This window comes from Malurus melanocephalus, unplaced genomic scaffold (assembly GCF_030028575.1).
Source record: "Malurus melanocephalus ecotype Western Australia unplaced genomic scaffold, MMel_1.1 scaffold_352, whole genome shotgun sequence".
Lineage (NCBI taxonomy): Eukaryota > Metazoa > Chordata > Aves > Passeriformes > Maluridae > Malurus > Malurus melanocephalus.
In genome coordinates, this window is record NW_026623584.1 from 161958 (window position 1) to 189602 (window position 27645).

At 35.6% G+C, this 27645-nt stretch overlaps 1 protein-coding gene across 2 annotated transcripts in view; it reads left to right on the top strand.

Moving 5' to 3' along the window:
- SH3RF1 (SH3 domain containing ring finger 1) overlaps positions 1 to 27645 on the top strand; it is an 86085-nt gene that overhangs the window by 42509 nt on the left and 15931 nt on the right. For both annotated transcript variants that reach the window (XM_057378297.1, XM_057378298.1), the window contains exons 3-7: positions 10017 to 10292; positions 11050 to 11145; positions 17270 to 17572; positions 18432 to 18542; positions 26017 to 26171. In XM_057378297.1, the coding sequence (XP_057234280.1) occupies positions 10017 to 10292; positions 11050 to 11145; positions 17270 to 17572; positions 18432 to 18542; positions 26017 to 26171 (941 nt within the window). The remainder of the gene's footprint in view (positions 1 to 10016; positions 10293 to 11049; positions 11146 to 17269; positions 17573 to 18431; positions 18543 to 26016; positions 26172 to 27645) is intronic.

A 27645-nucleotide genomic window follows, 5' to 3' on the forward strand; every position in this document is an offset into this window, starting at 1 on the left:
TTAGAGCTTGTACTGTTTTGTTGGGGAACAAATTAACACTTGATCGTAGTAGAAAGCAAAGCATGCTCAGATAAAAAGTCAGGTCTGTCAACCTTGATAGGTATTCATCAAAAAATGCAGCAACCTCTTAATTTGCACCTCTGTGTTTTCCCATTGCCCAAGTTTTGGCAGCAAAGTATTTGAGAGATTAAAGGAACATTTCTTCATGCTGATCTCACCAAGAATAATCTCACCAAGTCACTCCCTTGTTCAGAGTCATTTGCTCCTCCTGTATCATGTTCTAACGTTTCACCTTCAAAGCTCAGTAAGATTTTGCTTTTAGCAACCTCATTTCTCATYTATTTTTTCAGATGTTTTTCAGTATGTCTTCTCATCTAGAATTCCTTCACCTTTTCTTGGTGCGAGAAGTAAATACATTCATTTGCACGTCGCATTGAGGGAAGCTTCCTAATGTTCATTTTCAAAGTGTAAAAACCTTTAGAAGAATACATGGCATTACTCTTAAATTTTTACATTGTTGGTAAGCCCTCTGGAACTTTCGATGCTTGTGTTAAAATATCAGCTCCCTGAAGTAGGGACAAGGGCTTCCCRTGTCCCAGTAGTTTGTTGAGAAACTACATGTTCCAATCTTCTACACTAAGTAGATTAACCTTTTTTTTTTTTTTTTAAAGTAAACAATGTGTTTTGTGACGTGATGTGAAGTGTTGTTGTAAAGTRCAGTTTGTGAGAGAATTTGATATGTGGTCACTAAAATGCATCTACTTTTTCAATATTGATAACTTATGTTTAATGTAAAAAAATAAAGATGGTAATGTGTTCCGATTAGCCTTGGAAGACTGGCAGATGACATAGTTTAGTTTGTTACCACTACTCTAGCAGAGCACAGCCTGGTAGTACAGCATTAATCACGGACTCTTTTCTACGTGTTAGCAATGCCCTATGGGTTTATGTAGGTTTCCTTTCATTTTTTTCTAATGTGGTGAGGCTTTGTGTTAATGTATTAAAAAAWRAAWAAAAAAAAAGACTGTATTTAACTGAAGGGAGGTGTTTCTAAGCATTGCAAGATAGTTCCTTTCTCTGAAATCACTGTTGACCATATCCTTGTACCTTTAACTACTACATATGGTACAGAAATCTCACCAGCTATCATATATGATATGTCACCCTACTGACTGTGTAGGTTAGAGCAAGATGTTGTTTTTTGGATGTTTTGGCAATTTTTTTTTTCCTTTCTGGTGACTGATTGAAGTTTTTATCAGGTTAGTAGGGCAGACTTGGAATTATAATAGTTGCAGTTATTGATACTTTATTAGTGTAAGAGTACATGAAGGTCTGTGACTTTTCTAGCTACCTCCCATTAAGCTAATGGGAAAGAAGAGCATTCTGAGTTTACGTGAAAATTTCTGTTTGCTTTGGAATTGAAGCTCAGAATGGCACACATCTTGCTTGGAAATTAATTGATGGTCAACGCAATTGCATTTATGGCTTTTGACAGGGCAAGTAAATTCTAAATCACTGTATTAGAAGGATAAGCATGAATTTAGGCATCAGCAAAAGAATGCCAAAGATGTGTAATTTCCAGTTTATGTAGAAACTAAAATGAAGAGTGAAAGGGAGGGCTGTGCATTAGCCATGTAAGAAGGAATTTAGGGAAGAATTTAAGACTGAGATGTGGTTTGTATTTTTGTAGTAGTCAGAGKGGCTTTCTCTTGTTTTGTGATTTTATGTTTATATAATAAACAAGCAAAAAAACCCAAGTGATATTTAAGGAATTATTGACACCAGAAAGTTGTCACACTTCCTGTAACAGATTTTGGATAGGAGTGAGTAGTTATGAAAGTTATTTACTGGATAACTATGCAAAATGAGGCTTCTTGATAAATGCAGAAGTACCATCTTGCATTTAGGTATATAGTTCTGTACTCTGAGCTTCAGTAATATATGTATCTTAGAAAAGTACTGGAGCCATACTATTTCAAAGTTTTTTTTGCTAAGTGTTTGTTAGGCTCTTGATCTTCATATACTTTATCCTGGTATTTTAAAATTTGTTTGCTTCTTTTCATGCTGCATTTTTCCGATTCACTTTCTTTTCTTGCTCCCTCCCCGAAAAAAAAAAAAAAAAAAAAGAAGAGAAAAAAAGGAAAGAAAACTACATCACTTAAAAAGTGTCTTATAAAGACACTTTTTTCAAGGTGGCTAAGAAAGAAATAAAAGTACATTAGTGGATCAGTAATCAGTTGCATCTGTTTTTCATTTTCCAAAYTGTTCTTCAAAAAGATGAAGTTAATAACTGGGAGGTAATTTTATGCRGTTTTATGGGGGTAGAGGAATTTGAAACAACAAAACTTTCCAAAGCACTCAGTGTTCACTACTTTTGTAGCTTTTCATGTTCATGGGGGTTTTAATGATGAGAAATTSGATATGATTGGGCAATATTAGATATATTCTAACACCCCACACTGAGACTTCTTCAGGGATGTGCAGAAATTAGTACAGTTTGGAGAAGAACTAGTAAGTCCCACTACCCTGTCTCAGAGTTGTAGATGTGTCCTTGACAAGAGGGGTGGATGTTTTTCTCTTTTCTTCTTCTTGTAGAATGCAGTATTCCTGTCTTATAAGCTACTGGTGATACTACTCGAAAAGAGAATGTATTGGAAATTACACTTCTAGGAGAATCTAAGTGGAATAGAATGAACCTATGCTGCATATTACCTTCATATGCTAAAAGAGATTAGGAGATCCATGCTGCTGTGTGGTGGCACTGGGACAAGAAAAATTAAGTTTGATGGAGAYATCAAATACCCATGAGTCGTAACGTACTAAGAGAAAACCAATGGAGATAGCAGCACTTTTCGTGAAGCCGTGATGTTGGTGTAAYAGCTTATAAGAGCAGGTCTTTCAAACAAATCATTGCTTTTGGAAATGGCTATTTTATATAAACATCCTAGCTCAATGTAGTGCGCACTTTTAGGTTTTGTTTAGATTCTTACATGGATCTGGGGTTTTTCAAAGCAAAAAGGTTTTGGAGTAAACAGTTAATCAAAAGGTTTTTAAAGATTCAGAAGGAAATTGTTTTATATGCAAATCAACAGCAATACAGACCTGCATTCTTTTCTGCATCTTGAAAGTTACCTCCTCAGTTTTTCCTGTGCAGAGCAGTTTCCTTGTAATTAGTTTTGTTTGCTTGTGGAAGAAGCAATCTTTAATCTGTCAGGTCCATACAATTAAAATATTTGGGGACATGYTGTGTGCAGGATGTAATTATTTTCTCCTCCACTTTTTCCTATTTTTTACTTACTTATTTTATTAATTTAGGAGTTTAGTTCAGTGGAAAGTGTTCAGAATTTGCTTTACTTAACAAACATAGGGAGCTCCCTAGCTGAGAACTTTGCATTTTGACTAGGCAAAGAAAAGAAAGAGGCATTCTGAAGACACTTTTAAATTGAAAAAATGTATTTGTAAAGACATTTACAAATGTAAAGGTGTTACACAGAGAGGGGCTGGGAGAAATGCCTTTGGAAAGCTTTGTAAGTGTCCCTTCMTAACCTTCCATATTATTAGTGTTATTGCTTAGGCCTTAAGGCAACATTTTAAAATTCCTTTCATTCTCCTATATTCCAGCTTTTAATTTCAAAACAACTTCATGGGGCAGAGTTGCTTATACTTATATTTAACAACCTTATATTTATTTCTTAACATCAGACAAGAAAAATTGCCAAAATGTTTTCTTCTAAAAGCTGTTAAGACAGAGGAAGCAAAAAGGGCTTTAATAAAATGGCTACTTTAAATTGATCATTGTGAATTTACCTCAAAAGAACACGTAAGAATTGCTTACATGAATAGAGGAGTTAGCCATCTGCTATAAGATAGAGRTTTCTGTGAGTCTGTGCTGTGAAATTCTTCTGCTGTTCTTACCATAAGCAAAATTAACTGATAAAATCCTCAAAGGAGTCAGGGCTTGGTTTGTCAACCTGAGTTAGATGGCTGAAACCTTGAAAATGAGTAAAAATATTCTGATATTTCACACACTGTTACRTCTAGAGCTACTGCTGTTGTTGCTTATCATGGACAAACATTAGAGAAAACTTACCGCATTCTGTAATAGTTAGCTAATAGCAGGGATGCTTTGCAGGTCCACTAAAGAATTTTTAACTTCAGCTGAATTAAGCAATAATAAAAATATAATCCTGTTTCTTCATTTATCAAGATCCTAAAATTTTTACTGATTGCAGTTATTCAGCTTTTCCAAAAGTACAATATGTTGGCTTGATTCTGTTTTTTATTGTGCACCCTGGTGTTTTTCTTAAAGTAATGTTTCTTCAAAATGATGATTGTTATGTAAGTATGGTTAAGTGACACACAGTTGATTTTCAAACCTGATCTCTTTGATCAGGGGAACCTGGCTAGCTAGTTTCCTCTTGATGCTCAACTTCTATTTTATTAAAATCAAAARCTGTACAGAAAGTAACTATATTTGAATATAGTATTTCAAAACAACTACAAATTTTGTACTGTTTTAAGTCAGATGTTTGGTTATTTCCTTTATGTGTGTGGAGAAAAATGAGATTTAGTACAACTGTATCATAGGAAACCAGTAGAAATGAAYATGCTTCCCAACATTAATGTTCCACACTTCTTTAATCTGGTGAACGGTTACATAAAAAAAACCCCAAACCCTGGTTTACTGTATGCAGTAGAGCAATAGTAGTTCATATCAAATGTTACCAAAGGTTTATTTTTATGGTTATTACAGTATACTGGCAACTTGATACAGCTTCCTGACATAAAAATATCTTTTTTGTCACCCAGATAGCAGGCACCTCAAAGACACTTTAATGAGAAATAACTTCATTTCTGCTGATGACCTCTGCAGTCATCTGAGATTGTTCTGATGGCTGAAGTATGGTTCCACTAACAAGTTAGTTGGATACAGATGAATAGCACTCAAGTCAGCCTTTCTTTGCACAAATCTGACCTTGTTTGATTTGTTTCTTAGATGAGAAAAGTAAATGCAGGCAGCCAGCTTTTAACATTCTTGGATTATGGAAACACTTTGTGTTCTGGAGCTCAAAAAGAAACAGGAGGATTTTGTTTCAAATGTTATCACCTCACCCTGCGAAACTGAGTATTTAAATTGTTCAGGCCAAAGTAATATACCTGTATCTTAACACAGRGAACAGGCTTCCTTCCTTCAGAAGGAAATCCTACTTAAGGAAGCACATCTTTTAGTATAAGCAGTTTAAAAAGGTCTTTGGTAAAGTATTTTCATATGCTCTATGTCTCAAAATACATGAAAAGTTAAATGCAAACAGAGAAGGAACAAAGGAGGCTGAAACAAAGAAAATTGAATTACACAGATCAGGTGGCTATAAATTAAGACTTGAAACTACTTACTGGAGCCAGTGAGATGAAAGAGACATGAAAAAATACAAGTGGGAAAAGGGATTTTCTTGCATGCGGGATTGGACAGCTCAGTAAAGCTGAAGAAGACAAGAAAGCAAAAATACTCATAAAAAATAATAGAAATATTTGAATCAGGAAAGCAATAATATGAAAGAGAATAGWCTAGAAGATTAAAAGAAGCAATATTGTCTTTCAAAATGTTTGCATGACTAGGAGTCTGAAAAGGAAATGTCAGGTATGCCAATACSTACTGGTGAATGTACACATGAAGAACTCACTTGATCCAAATCTGCCTTGCAAACAAGTTTTGGCTGCAAATATTTGCATTATGTTATCCTTATGTAAAGGCACCTTTCAGTGGCAATCAAGTATGTCTTACARTACTGGTTCTTTGGGGGAAAGGAAAAAAGAGTTGACTGAAAAAAGTACCTCTTGCAGACTTGCTGTACTTTCAATTGCTGTGTAATTTGAGATTTTTTGGTGATAGTTTCTCATCTTGTCCTGGTCATTGATGTGACTCTTGGTTTGATTTAGGGACTGCATGGAAAGAAAATAAAAACGTAGGTGAAGGAAAATAATTTTTTTTCTTTACTTGTAAGAAAGTTGCAAATAATGGATTATTAAAGATCCTCTCACAACATGGATCAACTTCCAGTTTTTACATTTTCTGTAAAGAAAGGTAGACCTAAAAACAGCTGCTGAGTTATCTGTATGGGTTGTATTTTTCTGGAAGCTGATAGAGCTTTGGTTGTCCATGTAGACAGTTTCAGAAAACTGTTGTTGTCTGCCTTACTACCAACATAAGCAATATTTCTATAAAAAGTACTACTTCCTGGCCTCTTCAAAACACTCAATGTCCAACAACCTCAGACAGGTGAAAGCAGCATAATTATTTYGGGTAAATTCAACTGGCTCACGCGGCAGTCCAGGTCACTTCCCAATCTTGCAGCCAGAGAACAAGGAATGCCTTGCTTGCTTGGAAGAGTGACRGCCAGCAGCACTGTGTCTGGGAGGCTTCAAAAGAAACAGAAATGCAGATGCCCCAGTATCTGTTCCATTAATTTYCTTGAGGGAGGATTTACTATTTTTGCTACTTTAGCTTACGCTGCTTCTTCAAGTGCAATAAGTACAAAATGAACACTGTTTTGTGCCAATGTAAGCATATTTACATTTGGGCTTCTGCCACTGAAACTGCTTTTTAAAGGAAATCAGATCTCGTGTTTCTGTGCAGGCATAAGTTTCTCTTGGCATAAGTTTATAAAAAATACATACAGTTGCATATTGTCCATCAAAAAAATAAAAGTGAAGTTCAAAATAAGGTGACTGAAAACAAAGTATAAATCCAAAGAGCAAAATTGTGCATTCTGTAGGTTTCTAAGATAAAATATGTGGGTTCGGAGAAGAAAACTGAGGAACTTGAGCCTCAAATATGTGAGTGCATATGCRTTTTGTCATATTCTTGTTTTGATGTCATCATGTTTTATTTTCTRTAAAAGAACCTGGCATGTCAAATATATGCATATCCATGCTTTAGCTAAAAATGAAATTAAACAGTTTGTCTATCAGCAGTCGCATTAGAAGTTCAGATATTTTTGCATAAGTATTTTGTGTAAGGACTAAGGAAATAATTCTAAGAGACCTATCTTGTGTGGAGTCCTTCTAAATTTTGTGTTTTAATTTCCTAAAATTGTTTTTGTCTGGTTTTTGTTGTTGCTGTTGTTGTTGCTTACTCAAAGAGCTCACAGGGTAAGTGGCAGCTGCAAACTTAAGGGTAGGCTGCAAAGTTTTTTTTTCCAAAGCCTTCCTTTCATGTTTAGCCAAGTGAGAGACATGGAGTGAAATGTAAACTCTGGCTTGGCATATCCTCATGGCCATCTCTCCTGGTGAGCAGSCGGAGGGGCACAAGGGGGGCCGAAGCTGCCTAAACACAAGGGCCCGGAAGGCGCCGGCCATGAGACGCCGCTCCAGGTTGCTCAGAGGAGCAGGAATGTGAAGATGGTGCTTGAGGGCTCTTGATCCCATACCCCTGAAAGCAGCCCTCCCCRTTGCACCCACTCTTTCTCAGTTCATCTTATTCCTGGGACAGATGGAAAGTCATCTACTTCTCATCTCAGTCATTTAACTACTTCACTTGAATSCCTGGCAGTCCAAGTGGGAACTGTGTATTTTGATGAACTTTGTTTTGTTTGGAGTTATGGACTGGAACCATTTCTATTTAACGTGGGAAACAAGCTTTGCAGAAACTCAACCTCTACACTGGGAAAGGAACTTCCTATAAARCATAAACAGATGTTTATACTTTTGAATGCAGATTTGTTTGTGGGAGTCYTTGTGATAAACTGTGTAAATGCAATATGGAGTTCTAACAATTAAATGATGACTAATGAGTTTGATCGCTTTGACATGATCTGCTGCACTGGTGTTCCTGGCTTATTTTGATTTTGTTTGTTTTTAAAGACTATTTTTTCCCAACTGCATTTCATACAGAGAGCTGATCTAAAAGCTATTCCTCAGTATGGGGACATAGAAAGCTTTCTCCTGGGACAATGGGTGATTCCTGGGAGAAGTCAAACTGTTCCCTGCAGTGCAAGAAAGACTCCTACATACTGTAGTACCCATAATTGCTTGGGGCCCACTTTCTGTCAAGTAATTCTTAGCTCTTAATCCTTTTGTTTGTTTGTTTGTTTGTTTGTTTGTTTGTTTGTTTGTTTGTTATTGTGATGGAAAGGGGTAAGCAAGCAGTGTTTCCTCTCTTGTTTAGAGGTGTTTCTTTTTGCTTCCTCTCCCCCCCAGTTCTCTCTTTGCACTTGTTCTTACTCCATTGACACTACTGCTTCCTTCATTCTGTTTACTCCACAAAGAGCTCATAAAACTAATAAATACATATATAGGTACATATGTATTTTTTTAAATTCTTCTACTGTGGCCATTAATTTCCTCCTCACTAAATTGAGGCCCACAAATTCTCTAGTTGGTGTCTTTTTCCATATCCAGGTTTGTGCAGAGTGTATCATCATTGTGTGCTGATGCAATTAAGTGTGATCATGAAGCAAAGTCTTATTTGCTTCATTCTGGAGATCACCAATTGTAAACAATTGCTTGGATCCTGCTACTATAATATATTTCATATTCATCCCYGGTGCAATAGAATAAATCTGGATTTTCCTGTATTCATATGTATGTCATATTTCTCTGTGTCTCTGTATATTCATATGGTTTTCCTTTGACTGTTTGGTATAGAAGCAAGATTACTAGACAAGTTAATCTTAGAGATGTTATTTATCCATTTGAGACATTATTAATATGCATTCACAAAAATTAAGGGTTTCCAAGCAAAYTGGATTATTCTGAAAGATAAAATTTTGAGTGTTAAATGTGACATGCATTATTGAAACTCTGCTCAAAGGACAGGCTCAAAGTGATAATTCCTTYTGAGAACTTCCTTATGTTGTGTATGACCTCTTGAGATATTGCGAGTGGAACTCCAATTTACAATCTGAGCAGGTGAAGACTTTTCTGGTGGAAGACTTGAGAGGAAAGACATATCATGGGGTAGATATTGCAAATAATATCAGCAACATTGAATTTAATTAAAATTTGCCTTTTCCATATGGGCTGGTATCAAAGATGGGAAATACTGTGGTCTGTGTGGCTATAAAGGCTGCCTTTGCTTTGGAAAGGCTCTATTAGTAATGCAGGTTACTGCTGTTTTGCATCATTAAGGGCATAAACACCCCTTCAGGTACTTAAATTTGGGGAAAAAAGAGAGTTTTGAAGGCAGTAGCCCTAGCACTAGAATTGTAGAGTTTTATGGCTTACTCTTGCAAAATTTGGAGATACAGGCTGAGCAATTAAAAAAAATACCTTCAATGCATCTAAAGGAGAGTGACAGTATTAAATTGTAATCCTTCTGATATGCCTAATCTATAGTTTTTAGATATTATGGAGGAATCAAATGAAGGAAACCCAAGGAGGCACACCTCCAGTAGGTCTTTTCCAGTAATTCTTATTAGCTGTAGTATTAAATAAATAATTGAATTTTAAAAAGTTGCTCCAGGATGGAATTTCTCATTTTTAATAAATTGAGATTTGTTTCTCGAGCTGGAAAACACCTCCGTTATGTCCTCATCCTTATTATTCTCTGCCCACAATGTAAATAAGGTGAACATGGTAATAAGGAAATCAGGCAGAGAAAATGCCTAGGAGTTCTTGCAGCAAATTTGTTATTCCAACGTTATATTTTCTTGCAGCATTTTTCTGCCASATGTCTCAAGTGGCCAGATTGTTTTCCAGTTCATTTGCTTTGTTGTTTTTTTTAATGTTTAAGCTTAGTGAATTAGTACATGAGGGTTAAAGTATGATATTTGTGTCTAGCAACATTGTCGCAGTATTAAAAATCATAATGAAACAGCCAAGTCTTAAGACCTCATGGAACTGAAGCTCTTCCTGCATGTGTGTGTAAAATCAGTAGAATCATTGCAATAAAATATGTGGAAAATTTTACTTTCCAATTTCATATAGTTTCATTCATAGTTTTCMAAAAATACAACATGAATTCTATTTAGTAATGCTCAGCTAATTCTAATGGTTTATTATTTTTTCTTCTTTTTTAGGGTGTACCTCAGTTACCRTGTGCCAAAGCATTGTATAACTACGAGGGAAAAGAGCCTGGAGATCTTAAATTCAGTAAAGGAGACATCATCATTTTACGTCGACAGGTGGATGAAAATTGGTATCATGGAGAAGTCAATGGCATCCATGGCTTTTTTCCTACCAATTTTGTTCAGATTATTAAGCCTTTACCTCAACCTCCACCTCAGTGCAAAGCACTTTATGATTTTGAAGTAAAAGACAAGGAAGCTGATAAAGACTGTTTACCATTTGCAAAGGTAAAAAGAGAATACCATTTCTATTTTCTTATAGTAATTTCATTCATTTGGATAAGAAATAATACAACTGTTTTGTAGTCTTGTCTGCATTTCTTATTGGAGCTGCACACATATGTAAGGGACAAGTGATTCTGCAAGTATTTCTCCTACATTGATTAGTTTACCCTCTCCTTCTAAATTACATATAATTTCTCTTGGGTTTTATATCTGAGGATGAAATTTTTCATAATTGCAATAGTGATGTTCTTAATTTATGAGAAATAACCTATTTTGTGAATTAAAAATATTCCATCTTCTAAAGAAAAACTCAAAATGTAGACTTGAAACAAGTCTATCAATGTTCTTAAGTACATAAGAACACTAGCAATGTTCTTAAGTACTTAAGTTGAAAAGTAGTATCTAGAGAGGGTTAGGTAATGAGTCAGTTAAGAAGGAAAATTATTTGGTTCTGTTGATTAATGCCAAGGAATTAAAGGGGGGGCTGATGAGTAACATAGACTGAACATGACTGGAAGACTGGCACAAAGAACAAAGTCAGATCACTGAGATGTGGGCAGTTAGTTGAACTCTGACAAAATAGGAAAAGGAACAGCTTGAACTGACTTCAACCCCAAAGCAGCRTGTTCCTCTTACAGAGTGCCTTCTCTGCAGTTCTTGTCCATGTCCTGCCTTCTCTGATTACTCCTATGTTCTGGAGGAAAATTAAATGAGAAGTTAAATTAGAGCTGGGAGACATAATCACTGCATGTTCACACAGGATGATGTTCTGACTGTAATTCGCCGTGTGGATGAAAACTGGGCAGAAGGAATGCTGGCTGACAAGATAGGAATATTTCCAATTTCATATGTTGAGGTGAGTAAAGCTGTAAGGCTGTGTCCACTGTGTATTTAATTTTCTGAAAGGAAAAATAATCATCATCCTGGTGATGATTCTAAAATAATCTGAGATATAAATAATCTTAGACTTAAAATACTCTTTGGGAAAATTAATGGCCTCAGCAGTTGAACCAGTGATTTTCACTTAGCTATTTGATATCTATTTTCATTGAATGGAATTGAAATGAGTGTAATTGGAGGCAGTCACTATGTTTTCTTGTTAATACTGGAGTCATGCAGTCAAACCAAACCACACAGCCACAAAATGAAAGCAGTCAGCAAGTCAGAGAAATAGTTAGCTTCGCACTGTCCCTAATACCTACCTCTCAAAACCAAAATAGCACAGCAAGGAAGCAGAGAATATAGGTTGCTGTTAAACAGGTAAAGGATCGGCTTTTGCGTCAACAGAGCCATATATAAAAGCTTTTGTATCTTCCTGCATTTCTTATATATGTTGCAACAATTTACAGTAAGAGGTAGCAGTTGAGAAAATTCCCCTATCCTTGCAAGTTGAGAGCTGTATCTTTTAGATAGAATGACAGCAATGATTAGGAACACTGTGTACAGCTACAACAACAATAATTCAAATTTGCATTACAGAAAGTTACAGAGATTTGGAATAGTGTCCATCCTTTTCTGATAGATATGCTGTGGACACTTGGTAAGATGCACTTCCCTGCACTGACAGTATTTAATTTAAATAAATGAGGCAGAATGCTGAAAGGCAAAAGTATTTTCACATTACCTCTGGGATGAGAAATACGTATGTCGGGTCACAGAAGAAATGTGTAACCATACTAAGAATCAAGTCAGGCTTTATTAGTTCAATTTCTGAATGCTATGATGAGATGGAAACATCAAAAAACACTACTGCTTTCAACCAAAACAGAATTTATTATTTAAAAAAGGGGGAAAAAAACTATATACCTGGGGATAGAAAATGTCACATGACTGTAAAAACAAGAAGACCAAAAATGCTTCAACTTGCTTAGTGCAATTTTGGCTTCAGCTTAAGTTTTAAAAAGCCAATTAAAAAATTTATTGCCCATGGGTATTCTTTCCTAGCTTCTTGCAATTAACTGCCCCTTCAATTYAACCGGTAAAGCTTTGTGTAGTGKTTTTTTTTTTTCCAAATAAATTACTTAACTTAGTATTATTAGRAAAAGCCCTTTCCTAGGGCTGCCACTTGGGCTAACTATTTAGCTAACAACTACATTCCTATCTCTACAGAAGTTGCAAAAAGGAGATATGGCCTTGAAAACTATTATGTAAAAATGATAGGCACAAAATGTATTTCTTCTAGTGTTTTCAGACTGATTCCATCTACTAAGAAAATGTATTTTCTATTAACTCTTTTAGAACAGGCACCAACACTTACGCACACATTCTCAAATTCCCAGTAATGTGGAATGGAAAGTCTAGAATGATAAATTACACCCAAAGAGTTACTTCAAATCAGATAGGTGGGTTTTTTCAGTATAAACCGAACTGAAACGTGTGCTGTGGTGAAGAACAGTGAGATGGGTGGTAAACTATGGGTTTGAATTTTGAAATGCCTGATTTCTGAGAGTATRTAACTATTGTTCTGAAAAATATACAGACAATTGATAGAAACAAGTATAGCAAACCATTCTTACCTATGTTATGAAAGACAATGAAGATGAGAACTAWTTAATATTTTTGAAAGATTTTTATATGGTAGTTTTCATTGCATTTCCCACTCCTGTAATCATTCCCTATTTTTGTCATAATGGCAGACATACTTTTACTTTGTGTCTGTTAGGCCACATCCTTTTGTTTAAAAATGTGCATTAGTAGCTCTATTCACTTGAGATTTTCTGAAATCATTAACTGTAAAATGAGTGTAGTCTGTGATGGTTACTCTGTAGTATAAGTGTAATAATTGTGATACTTCTTGTGCAATGAGGATAAAATTTTAGATAATGTTGAAGTCCATGAAAATCTCTGATCATTTTTGAAAAAAAATTGCCCTTTTATGATTCAATATTTGCTACTTTGATCTTTTCTTTTATAACTTTCTCTTATTAAATTTGTGGTAATAATAAAAGTAAGACTGAACTCATTTTGAGATAAATTTTAATAAAGATTCTATTAAAACTATAGCTTGTTATCTGACTCACAGTTTTTTATCTGTGGACACATAGCATTGCAAAAAAATTGCTTCTATCTGCAAATGAAAAATCAATTAAAGCAAACATTGAAAAAAAAAATTAAATTCTACCTTGTAAGAAGTACTAAACCCAAACTAACCCTCTAGTTTTACTGGATTAAGACCTGATTAATAAATCTAAATTGCTAGACTTTTGATTGTTGGAATTGCAAGGTACTTGCATTAAAACCTGATCAGCTAGGTTTTTTTTAAGTAATAAAATAAAATGCAGTGAGTTTCGAAAATGTATGATTAAGTTCATAACACTTATAGTTACCTCTGTTCTAAAAGAAAAGATTATTCATAGCTGAACAGATASTATTAGAATTTTTCTGCACAGATTGCAGTTCTGTGTACAACATAGATTCCTTGGACCTGAAATTTGATGTTTTGATCAAGTTTAACACTTCATAAACAAATACAAACAGAATAAAAATCAGGGAAAAGGAATCACTTTTCAATCAAATTATCGGTAGAAAGTAATGTCAGGTTTTGTTTACTTTTGTGTAAGTGAAGAACACCTGAATTAATTTGTAAAATAAGTATAGCAAAGCACAACTGTAAGAGACCTTGCAGTAGTGGCAGTGTGGTTGGTAATTCCTGCAGACGGCTGCAGGCAGACTGAAGCTGTGTGCTGACCTCAGCTCTGCCGCAGCACAGAGATGCAGCTCTGCCAGCCRCCTCCGTCTTGCCCTGTTTGGAAAATTCTTGTTTCCTGGGGTTTGGTGGGAAAGGAACCTGGGTTTCAGGCTTCCTGGTACAGCAGTGATTTTGTTGAATGGGAAAAAAACCAAAAGTGAATGTAAAGGTTGAAGTAAAAAAGCTTCAATGAAAATATGTCTGTTAAGGAAATCAACTGTTGTGGGAAGTATGGGTATTTGTTGCAGAAAGGAATGCTAGATTGAAACACTTCATAGCATGACTTGGATGCATTCCCTTGGTGACCTTGAATGTCTGCTAACCATTTCATTGGAAAATGCATGCAAGTTCTTAATTTCTCTTCTCAAGGAAGAAGAAAACTGCACTCTGCAAAATATTTTGCAGCTGTTGCTGTCCTCAGGTTACTTCAAAGTGGAGGCCAGTAATCATTTCACTTCCATCTTCAGATTCATGCAACTCTCATTTCCTTGCTTCTTTGCATAAGAAAGCACAATATGCTGCTTGATCAGCCTTATATCGATCCCATGGGCAAGCCTTAACATTTCCCTAATAGGTTGTTTGCTGTGTAGAGTAATCAGATTCTGGAGGCATTGACAGCTTCTGGAGGTAAACAAACATAATTAGGTGTAGCAGGTACCTTAGGGTGCTGTTAGGAAAGTGGCTTTTGGTTTTGCTTTTAATTCCTGGGTGATCCCTTAACTTGTCTGATTAGGTGGTTCTTGCTTCAGAAATATGTACTGTTTTTCTTGCTCTGATCTCTGTAATTTGTCAACAGGCTCTTTGCAAATAAGGAAGTAGATCAGATAAAAATAGAAATGGCTGCAGCCATTGTATCAGACAGTATGGAATATAGATTCTCAGGAAGGGCATGAAGAATTTGGATCTGAGTTGAAAAAAGATAAAATGTGCAAAATACATAAAATCATTGGAGTTCGAAAAGCCTGTGTGTTCTTCTGTGATGACAGATAAGACCCTGACAAGCTGAACAGTAGAGTAGACTATTTTTGGTCTTATTTTCTACCTATTTTATATCCTTCAGCCTCCTATCAATGTTTTGTAAGGAAATAAGTTTGTTTAAAGTATGTTTGCTCTAAATTTAAAATGCAGTAATAATCTAACTAACGAGCTTCATTGCAGAAAGCAATGTGTTTATATCTTCTGTTATACACAAGGGATACAACATTATTTTGATCCGTATGATCCATCTTGAGTACTAGCAGGAAGGAAAATCTAGCATCCACTGTTTTTGTAGGATTGTTTACTTCTGTGACATTGTCTTCTCCTGTCCTTTCTTACAAGAAGGATGGAGAGGGACTTTCTTACAAGAGTATGTAGTAACAGGATGAGAGGGAATGGACTCGGAGATGATAGATTATGATTAGATATTAGGCAGAAATTATTTACTGTGAGGGTGGGGATCCGCTGGAACAGGTTGCCCAGGGAGGTTGTGGATGCCCCATCCCTGGCAGTGTTCAAGGCCAGGTGGGATGGGGCTCTGAGCAACCTGGTGTAGTGAAGGTACTCTTGCCCATGGCAGAGGGGCTGGAACTTGATGATCTTAAAGGTCCTTTCTACCCCAAACCATTCTATGATTCTGTGAGTTCAGTTCTCTTCAGTTGCCTTCTAAAYGACCAACAATGAGAACATTTAGGAAAAAATTCTATATTCTCAACTTCATATCCTTCTTCAAATCCCCTATTATGCCCCTCCCTCACTGCAGTATGTAGTTCTTCCTCTTCCCTAGAAGTTTTTTATGTCAGCTCCTTATTTTTCCAGCAGTTCTGATTTTGAGCTTGATTTTTTTTTCTATATGTATGAAATTTCCTTCCAGATGAGATCTTTCAGATAGCACTTGAAAACCTCTTATATATTAAAAAAAATCTTTGTTCTTTTACACTACTTTGTATCTATATCTATACCTGTATCTATAGATGTCTGCGTGTGTTCAGAGTATAAGCTAGTCATCTGTGGGAGCTGCATTTAAATCCGTATTGATGGTAGCATGATTAATGATTTGTTGTTTGTCTAGTAAAGTTTTGCTGGGGTAAAATACTACTTTAAAACTCTTCGTGAGTATAGTAGGTATCTCAAGACTTGTGGGAAAATGGTAAAACAAATTGAAGAAATAATATGCTGAAATATAGAGATAGTAATTCCACAGTGACTAATTTCATTCTTTTATCCTGATGTTCTTCAAAAACATTTTTCCTTTCTTCATAATCAGCCACAAGTAACAGCATTCATATTTAGTGGTACATACACACATAACTGGTGCTRGTGTTACTTCAACTCATGATTAGATGAGAGTACTGACATTATTATTTCTAATAGCTCTAAGATTTACTGAAAATAGAGGGGTTTTGATAAATGTAGGGATTTCCTCTCCTCCTCCCCATTACATAGCTTACATTTTATTGTAAGAAGAAAATGTGTGGGATTCCTCATATCTGCATTGGAAAGGAGGGATTTGTTTGCATTTAATGTAGTATTGTTGTTACAAATTAGCAGATAGAAAATCTCATTGTGAACAAATGGTCTTAAACTAAGCTTAAGAAAAGAGAAAAATTGGCACAGAGATTGTGCCTCTGCATTAGAAAATTCAGAAGCTGAAAAGGTATTTCCACAAAATTGCCCCTATATATATTTCTTTTCTCCTTATGCCATCTAATGTGTGTATAGGTGTCCACCGTTGGGCAGTAAACTGATAGAGCTGGATATTTACTCTGTCTTACTCTGTTCTTAAACCTGCATTTAGGAAGCCTGTGTTTTTGCTACTGGTAAGGTTAAAGATGTGCACCAGTTCCAAGGAATACTAGGAGAAATATCTTCAAGAGCCYACATGCAAAGATGTGGGATTATGTCATAATCAAAATTTATAAAAAGCTGAAAATTAAATAAACATCCAAGAAGTTTTGTAACACAGAATTTTCTATTRTATGGTCAAAGGGGATCACTGTATTTTAGTCTGACTTCTAGACGACACAGGCAGTGGATGTTGCTGAATCAATCCATGTCTGTACCACAGCATTATGTTGTTGATTGCAATATTACCTCTGATGGGTAGTCCAGACCAGCCCAACAGTGTGTTGAGTTTGTAGTGAATGATTTGTCACTCTCTACTGACTAATTTCTGGAGTAAGTTGGTATGTCACAGTTTAAAGTTCCATGGTTTAAATTACATTATGAATAAGAGGAAAAGAGATTTTTTCTTACATTCAGGTGACTTCTGTAAGTAAAAAAAAAAATACTAATATGTTACTTTTTCTTGTAGTTTAACACAGCAGCCAAACAGTTGATAGAATTGGACAAGCCCTCAGGTTCTGCTATTGACTCTGGAGAAGGTACCTCTGGGGCAGCCCACAACAATTCAACCCAAAAGCACACTGATACTAAGAAAAACACCAAAAAACGACACTCTTTTACCTCCCTCACCATGTCCAACAAGGCTTCACAGTCCTCTCAGAATCGCCACTCCATGGAAATCAGTCCTCCTGTCCTCATCAGCTCCAGCAACCCAACAGCAGCAGCCCGCATAAGTGAGCTGACGGGACTGTCCTGCAGTGCCCCTTCTCAGGTAATTCACATGAAATTATCTGTAACTATAAAGGCTTCTGATCTTGTCAGATTACTTATTTCAAATTATTAATTWTATGTTATTAATATTAAATACACASTTTCACAAAACTAATCTTCCAACATGAGAACATTTAAGGAAAATATTTTCTAACACTTCTTATATAATGATAGCAAATAGTTTTGGTCTTTTAGGCTAGTTTTTTTCATAGTTGTTATTTTCTAAAGTGCCACAAAGATTTTTGATAAACTGTGGAAATTAGATACTGGACTGATTTAATTTCTTTTTTTTTTCCTAAATTGATTATAATAATGAATATTAATAAAGTGCATTCTACAGAAGTAAAATATTCCGCTTGAAGATTGCATGAATTCCAGAAACGCAGCATATTGGTCTGGTTGTGATAAGTAGAAATACTTATCTGACTTTATGTAYTTGTTCAATAGTTCATGAAAAATTGGCTGTTTCATATAGTGATTACACTTTGGTAAAAGAGAGAAATGGAGCCTAAGAAAGAATGGTGATGTTTTACATGAGCTAGTAAATATGCTTTATTTGTATGTCTTTGGGATCTGACAGCCTTTTATGAAAAAAAAAGAAAATCAGCATTGGTTAAAAGTGTGTTTCATGTTGCTGGTTCAATATATCTCCAAAGATTCAGAAATATCAGTGTGGAAAAAAAAGTGAGCAGTGTGATTCAATACCGTTTGTGTGAATATCTAAGTTAAAATTAGTTGTAGTTTAAGGTTACAAGTAGTAGAGTACTGGTGATTTTGACCRTGAATCTTACAGCTGTGTCCAAGCCAGCTGTTACTAAACTACACAGAACTGACCCTGCTGGGTTTTTTCTCTCTCCCAGGTTCATATTGGCACTACGGGGCTGATTGTGACTCCACCCCCCAGCAGCCCAGTCACAACAGGGCCTTCCTTCACCTTCCCCTCAGAAGTTACCTACCAAGCTGCTCTTGGTGTAAGTACTCCTTAAGGAAAGTCAGCCTTCCCATTTTTCTTTGGTCTTGTACAATAATTTTTTTCCTCAAGTTCYGATACACTGCTTTCAAATAATGGTTTTGTGATGATTGTCTATGTGATAGACAGTGGYATGAATTTAACCATACCAAAAGCCCTACTGATACAATAATGTTTGCATCTTGTTGTGCCTATCCATTTCTCCAGCTTGCCTCTGTCATTTCTATGTAGTAAACACAAGAAGCACATGTCCTTCCAGAACAGTGTTTCTTTTTAGCATGAGTAGAATAGAGATTATGCTGGGGAGTAAGTTTGAGGAAACAAGCATCTTCTTAGAAAAAAACATCAACTTGGGACCACAGCTACCAGGTTTTTTCTGTCTTAACCCAAGATTTTGAGTATTATCTGAAATAAGCTTMAAAACTCTGCTGTCTCCTCATTAAATAAGATGTTTCAGTTGGGTATATGCCTGTGGCAGATGAAGAATGTATCTAGCATATTAAGTTCTTGGAGATTAACAGGAAAGCATGTAGCAAATAGCCGTCTTTTAAAGGAAGAAATACATTGCAGTGCTGTTTCCTTTGGACTGATAAAATGATATTTTCTTCAGAAAGTACAGATTTTTTTTGCCAAAAYCTACTGGAATTCTTTAGTTTTCTATGCTTATGATAGAAGAACTCTGTAATGTCATATATCATAGTCACTCAACAGAGCCTTACCTTAACTGCAGTAAARATTGTGGATACCAGTTTTCAGAGACTTTATTTAAATTAGAGGAGTTCTTGAAATTAAGTTATATTTTCAAGTCTAAAATTGTTCCCTTAATTTTTAAGGGGTGGGGCACAGTTGAATAACAGATCTTCACTTTAAAAACCAGAYAAAAAACCCTAAGACTTGATCTTGTTTAGGTGTCTATCCTTGCAGTCTTTAAACCAAGTAAAATATGATGAATAGTCTTGCTGCTAAATAGGTCTAGTTTTGTTTTCCACTTTTGCCACTTGCATAATTTTACATATTTGTCTGCAAAATCGAAGGCAGAATTGTCTGTTTTCTGGTATCAGCCTACTGTTGTTTATGAAAATGCTTAGATGTGGCATTTTGACAGCTTTCTTTGGGACCCTTAAATTACGTTTTTCAGTCCTTTAAATTATATGCTGTTGCTTTCTGAATTATGTCCAGTACTTGCTTTTGCCATGGTACACACATGGTGACACACGCCAGTTGTGGGCACAGTACTACCAGTCTTTTTCAGGGAAGAAGATGTTGATAGTATGACCCTTTTACCTTTTTAGCCTGATTCTTATATCTGAAAAACTTGCCTGAATGTAGCACAGAGTTTATGTTCAGCTAAATAKCCACCCTGATGCCACAGATTTTCATCATCTTTTGTGATGTAGTAATTGCTCTCATCCAAGTAAATTTGCTTCATATTCTTTAYTCTTCAGACAGATGAACTTATTATTGGCAGTTATATGGACCATGTGCTTTTGCACTGCCTTACTGAGTAAGGCAGATTGAGCTGTAGCAATGCTTTGTCTTATTGTGGTGAAATTGTTGACTCCTTCAGTCTGTGGATTATCTGTGTAATCCTACTGTTAAATGTATGCTAATCTGGGAATAGTTAATAATCTCCTTATATTTAGATTCATATTTTAATGTCACRGAGCAGATGAGGTTAGAAAGGCCTCTTGAGGTCATCTAGGCTAACCCCCCTGCTCCTCAAGCAAGGCCACCTAGATCCAGTTGCCTGGGACTGTCTCCAATTAGCTTTTTACTGTCTCCAAGGATGAAGACTTCACAACTTCTCTGGGCAACCTGTGCACATTGTTGGCTCTTGTTCAAATTACTGTCTATCAGAAAGGACCCTCAGGTTTTGTGGGTTTTTTTGCCTATGAGGTGTACATCTAGAAACAATTAGCTGCTTATGTWCTAATCCATGTAGCCTTTTATACTTCTTCCATCTTATCCTTCAGAAAATACTTGCGAGAACTGAGCAAACGATCAGTTTCAGTATAATTTGTGCTGTTAGGAAGAATACAAGTCTAGCTGATATATATGCTGCAAACATTGAGTAATTCATGTGATTTGTGGCTGACATACTCAAGTTTTGGAGAGGATTGAGCAGACAACATTCAAAGCATAATTTCAGAAGTTCTGTCAGAAGCCGCTTTTATTTTCCTCTCCGTAACAAACRCTTGTGTTTGTTATTAAGAATCAGTAGTTCTTTATTTGATGCCAACATGGAAAAATACTTTAGTTTGGTGCTGGTGCAAAGTCATTAAACCACCTCGGGTGCTTTAGTTGCTTAAGCTTGTTCAAAGGCAATCTCACCATGGGTACCCACAGGAATTAAATTACAGTGCTAAATGCAGCCTGGAGTAAAACTCCTGCCATATGATTGTCCTGTATCTTGGGGTGCTACTTTTTCTTTGTGATAACTATGTTCCCGCTTATGTTTCCAATTAGGCATATAATTCCCATTGAGAGCCTGAATTATTCTCTGCCACCCTGYTTAAAAGTCAATAACCTTCTGTACATAATGTTCTGTTTCTTCCTGACTTGTTTTCAGCATGACTAAAATGCAATCTGGCAGCTCAGGCTAAAGTCAGGTCATTCCTCTGTTCTTTTACGACAGATGATATGAGATGATGATGCAGTTTGTAAAGTCACGGACTGTGAGTTATATCTTTACTTAAACTTTTCTCTTGCTTCATCAACTCTTGTTTTCATTTCAGAAATGTGCAAAAGAGTTCTGACAGGTCAAGAGAGAAAATGATGTTCTTGTTTCACTAGATGTTTCCCTGCTGGAAATAACCTTCCTGACATTCTGAGCATTAATTTTAAGTTGCAGAACAATTGTGATTGTATGTTTTATACATCAGAAGTGATTGGCTTGAGTTCTTTCGCTCTTGTATTTTTTTTGCTTTTGTAAGTATAAATTCCTGTGTTTCTTTGAGTTTCTCCCTTTAGCGTTTTCTTTATTTCTGAAGAAACTGAAAAGGAAATTGGATGGGAACCGGCTGAGTTTCTCTTTAGCATGAACATAGTTTCATTGGTTCTTCTTCCTGTCAGTCACTTTGGTGTTTATAACTCTATTGAAAGTAATTGTTCCTTGAGAGCAAGCTGTTCATACTCTTCTTTTACATAATGCTAAACTCAGATTAAGGGAGAAAAAARCAACTTGAGAGGATAAGCATGATTACCCATCAGTGAAGAAGAATATATTCCTTTACTGCAATTATGAATTTATGCATCTTTGCTACATTTATGTGTCCTGAATCTCAAAGCAAGGAAAAGCTTGTGTCTTCTCTTATCTCCTGGAAGAAAGATGGCTTTTTTATTGTCAACAGGAGATATTTGAGCTATCTGGTTGTCTAGCAAGTTTCTCTAAGACAGTTTGGATAAAATTCCTAGCCCAAAGGAGACTGTGACTCTCTTATCTGTGAATGTGTAGGATTGCATTTTAGTTTTCTATGTTGCTGTGGTGGTTCAAAAATGCTGTTTTTATTAATTTTATTTTGTCCATAATAATGTTTTGTAGTTGCTATTTGGCACCCAATATTGTATGAAGTAAATAATTTACAAATTTTCAGCCAAAATTGACACAAATAAGCTTTAGGAATGAGAGTGCTTTTGTCAAGTGACCATATGTGCTCTCTACTGCTTGTATCATTTAAGCAAATTTTAGTTTTCATTCAGAAAACTTGTGATTAATTATTTTAAAGTTTTATTTAATAGCAGCAGTTCTTTAGACAAAAACATTAATTCTTGGCTTCTGTTTGAGATTTGATTCTTTGGAATTGAAGAACTTATGAACTGGGACAGACTTCTCCCAGCTAGGGCTTTTGGCTGTAATATTATCACTTTCACTGTTCTTTGGGACTTCAAACCACAGCTTTACCCTTAATGGAGGCATTCATGGGTCTACTCATGTTGGGCACTGGCATGTTTGAACCTTGTAGGTGCCTAGTATATTTAAAGTTCTTTGCAAAATATAAATAACAGATGTCAAATTCAGTAGTTATTGGGTGAAAACATGYACATACAATTATGTAAGGCTCATTCACTTGGAAGGAAATTCTTGGATGTAATTTATAAGGAAACTATCTGATAGAGGAGATCTAGTTGCCATAGATTTTACTGAAAAATAATCTTTAAGTATGTGATTCGAACCATGATATGGGAAAACCAGAAACAAAATACACCACAGCAAAGTTAGARTTACATTCAAAAGTAGCAGCAAAAAAAAATGTAGCAACAGGATATAACTTATCTTCCTTTCATTCTGCCTTTATAGTCACTTGAGAAGTTAAAAGTGTTTTGGACTGCAATTGAACTACTGCTACTTCTGCAGATTGGATATGTTGACTTTAAAATGGTGTCTTGGTGTGTGCACTTAAATAGCAGAAATAAGTGGTCTATATTTGGATGGTTTGCATTCATTTCATGTGATGAAGGTTAAAAAAATTTTAAAATCTCTAATTTTTCTGGTCTTGTTCTCTTGCACATGCACTAAAAGAGAAATTGCCCTTCTCAGTTGAAGTACTTAAGTCCAAGTTAATATTCATGAGGCACAAACTGTGAGGGTTATATAATGTACTGATGACATTTAGATCTTTTATGTAGTTCCAGTGTAAGTTCAATAGTGTAAGTTAGGAGGTTTAAATAAGAACTGTCCTAATTTTAATCAACCAAAATTCAAATCAACTTGTGTTGTGAAGAGGAAGCAGCTCAAAGAAACAATGATGTTTTGTATGAGAGACCTGGTTTGATACCATATAGTTTAAGAATTTTGTTAAACATTAGCCTTAATTTGTTAGCCCTCGGGGAATTTTGCAAGCCATATATTTTTTTCCTAGACATTGTGGGAGTGAAGACAGTTAATGAATGTTCTTTTCCTCTGCTGTGCCTTTTATTATTCTTTGAGTGAACTGATTACTGATCTTCAATTAACTGATACGGGAATGTAGCCTGATTCTGTTCAAATTTAGTAAATATGCATGTGTTTCTAGAGCATGAGTATAGACACTTTTTGAAGTTGTAACATACATTAAGTATCAAATTATGTAATTTTTCATCTTCCAATTTAAAAAAAAATATTGATCACTTATTTGCTGTTTTAAATGCTTGAAAGTACACCTGGTGTCTGAAAAGTAGTTGCAGCAACATTCAACTTCTCCCCCTCAACTACCTAAAGTACTCCTAATTATTGCTGAGCATATTTTATTGAATCACGTGTGGTTTGTGTATATTCTTTCACGGAATGTTGACTATGGGAACCATCAAAACTAGTATCTGCCCTGGAGGTAGGTGTGTTTCTCAACAGCTAGAAAAATGGTTACATGCCAGAAAACTTCTTGAAAACTTGGCTAGATAATTTGAATCTATTTTATTGAATAGTAGCAGTTTGAGCTGTGGAGTGTTAGTTCTCTAAAGTCTATCAAGTAGTTTATTTAGATTTCTCAGTACTTGCCAAGTCTTTGGGAGTTTAATTGGGCTGTGGCTCACTGCTGATCTCATTACCATATTGATAGACATGGGGAGGRGAGCAGAACCTGAATAAAGCAGAGTAAAATCGAGCTGTGAAGGAGCTTTTATTGCAGCTAAAGCTTCAGTGTATATTATGTAGTCAAAAGAATAAAATGCAATGTTCAGCATTTATATCTTTAGAGATGCAGAAAGTACGGAATTGTGACAGCCTTGATACTGTGCATAATTAGGTTTTAATTTTAAAGAATTCCAACCGATCATCTCCTAATATGAATTTAGAACTTCTACCATATATAAAGAAATCTAGATGCCTACAAAAAGATTTAAATTTATATTCTATTGATAGGTTGCATGAAAGTTAGCCATTCATGTTCAGCTAAGACATTTGTTGAATGCCTTACTGGGAGGGAGAAGTAGCTTCAGCTCTAAAACAGCTGAAAGAGAAATGTTGGTATTTCAGTATGAATTATCTAGATACTTGAAAAAGTGCTGCATAAGTAAGAATCTAGAATGTGAAGCAAATGTAATTGCTGTTTTTGTAAGTAACTATTAGTATCAAAGCTCACAGTGATATTTTTCCAGTAGGCCATGTCTGTTTTGTGTTAGATACAGAAGGCCTATTTGGTCTTAAGAACTTTTCATTGTATGACCAGAAAAGAGCTTGAAATAATATAGGAATATTTCACAATATACCATGCAATTTATACTTATAGCTAAGCATAAGAATTTTGACTGAAACACTAAGAGCTGATCAGTTTTCTCTAGATTTGAGAGTCTTGAATTATGCAGTTCTTTACTGTGACTTGGCAGTGTAAAACTGGTTTAAAGATCTCTCTTTTTATTAACATTTTCACCAAATGCAAGTAATAATCACACAGTGTAGAACTAAAACTGAGTTTCTACATAGGTTTTTGTTTAGAAAAACAGAAGAAAAAAGACRAAACCCTTTTGAAGTGAAGTGTTTGAGGGGAATTAAAATGACTTTCAATTACATATTTTCCAAACTGATGATGTAATGCTGTGCATTTATATGCTGATGTATTGGAAGTGCCAGGTACTATTTCATGATATTTTGTTAATTATTATTCTAGTTCTGTGGGTTTYAGGAAGATTATGTTTGAAATTAATTCAGTTTTACATTTTTAAAGGTTGAGCTTTTTTATTACTCTTTTTTGTAAGACAAATAGTTATTTTTGGAAGGGGAAGGAAAAGCTTTCCTTTTGTGAGTGCCTTTTCCCAGGAGTGTCAGTACACAAGGTCCTAAAGAATTGTCTGAGGCTTTACAGAGCAGAAGGTAACAATTGCTCCATTGATTCTCAAAAGGCACAGAAGTCTGTAGGCAGGACCCCCATTACGATCTGTGGTGCCTTTTTACTGGGGTATTTGTTAAAGATTACCAATCTTGATAATACTGAATTTCAAAAGCTAACTCTTTAAAGTAGAAGAATAGGAGAAAGAGGTAACAATGGCTCASTGACTATGGTCTCATATTGTGCTTGCTTTTGTAACCCATACATCAAGAGAAAATATCCCCCCGGGAGGGGTGCTTTTGGGTGTACTGCAGCTGAATTGTATATTATGTTTCAGCTTCAGGTTACAAAAACAATCATGTTATGAAGTACAGTCAGCAGCAGGATGCAAAATCTACCTCCTGGAAGGATTCAAAATTTTTGTTGAACCCTATCCTAAACATGTTATAACTAGAAACAGTGCTTTCCATTTCTCCTGTGCTGAGAAATTGCTTGTCATTTGCTTTATCAGCTGCCAAACCTTCAAGATTTTAAAATGGAAAAAGAGAAACAGACAAAACTTAATTTCCCATTATATCATAACAGTGAGTAAAGCAATACTGGACTCGGTTGCATTTTTTTTCTACTTCCTTAGAATATCAAGCTCTTTTTTTTTCCCCAGCTGATTCAATTCATCAAACAATATTGATAATTTGTTGCTGGTTGGTTTTTTTTTTTTCTTTCTTATAAAATCAGAATATGAATCCCCCACTTCCGCCACCTCCTCTCTTGTCTGCTGCAATCATTGCATCGGCTGCTTCTGGACCTCAGTCTACAAGTGTCATACAAAGGTCTGCATCAGGATCAGCTGACCAAGTGGCACATTTACGACCACAAACTCGTCCAAGTGTGTAAGTAAAATTGAAACTTTCACCAGTCAGGAAAATGGAAGGAGATCGCTCACTTCACCTGTAYGTGCAGCGCGGCAGCTGGCTCTCTTCTGCTGGAATTGCCAGAAAGCTAAGCATGCAACTCAGACCAAATACATGCAGAAAGGTGATATCCCCAAACAGCCTCCACAATGGGCATTGTTTATTTCTTAGATAAATATAATCAGCTGTTACTGTGTATAGAAAGGACTCACTTCAAAAATATCAAGTATTTATCATGCAGAAGAATGAATCCTTGTGTTAGCACTGAATACTGTATAACTCAAAAGTGTCATTTCACTGGAGTGAATTTATTCAATGTTTTCCATTATGTATGGTATGAAAAGACTATTCTCATATGGAATAACTTATGCCAAAACACAGAAAGTGCTGTGTTTCATTTAGACTGTTAAACATGTTACTGTCAGACTACTTGTGTCAGTTGCAATTGAAATTTGACTGAAGATTCCACAGTGTACTTAATTAGTGGGTGGCAATTTGGAATGAAGGCAGAGAGCTGCTAGTTAGTATTATGTCTTCACACTTGTAATACAAGCAAATGTGCGTCATCCTTTTGGGTGAAAATATTTTGTATATTAACATGTGTTGCTAAAAACATTTATCTTCTTGAAAACGTCTTTGTGTGCAGCTTGGGGAATAAGAACGATTAAAGAAAATAGAAAATTCAGGAGATGCTGAACTATCTAAGGGGACGTGTTTGAATAAGGACTGCTTTTGTTCTGTTCTTGCTATCTTCCCATTAAGTTTCCTCCCACTGCAAAAGAGCGTCCTTCTTGTGTAGCAGGTGCATCTGGATTTGGGCTGTGTCTTTGGTGTGAGGCATTTTAACACTGGTTCTTATGGATTATTATGTCTAGTACAGTTAATCAAGTTCYCATCTCCCATTTACTCCCATCCTCCATCTTCAAAGGGTTGCTCCATGTGAGGATACTAATGAAATTTGGAATAAATTATCTAAAAGGGAAGTTAATGAACGTCAGTTAAAGCACATCAATTGCTTTCACATAGAGCTTCAGTGTATGGCTTTGTAGACCACTGCTAAATCATGTACCAGTGAAGCCTTCTGCTGGCAGTGTACCATATGTTGCCGTTAAAGTGTATTTTTGGTTGCTTTGTGTGCCTGTATTGCCTTTAAAGGATTTTTGTAAATATTGCAAAGTTTCTTGGGTGCACAGTAAGGAATAAGAATGTKATGCAAAAAGGAGAAGCATGCAGTTAATGATATTGTTACTGGGCAGAAGAGACAATTTTGATGAAAGAATGTTTTGTAAAGGCACTTTTTTGCCCTTGGGGTTGCAAGGGGAATGGGAAAGACTAGCATTGCAAGTAACTGTGGATCCTTTCTCAAAAAAAGAGATAGTCTGCCTGGCTACTTAATTGGCTGCCTCTTGTGAAAAGTATGTTTTAAGGAAACACAATTTATTAGAAAGCTATT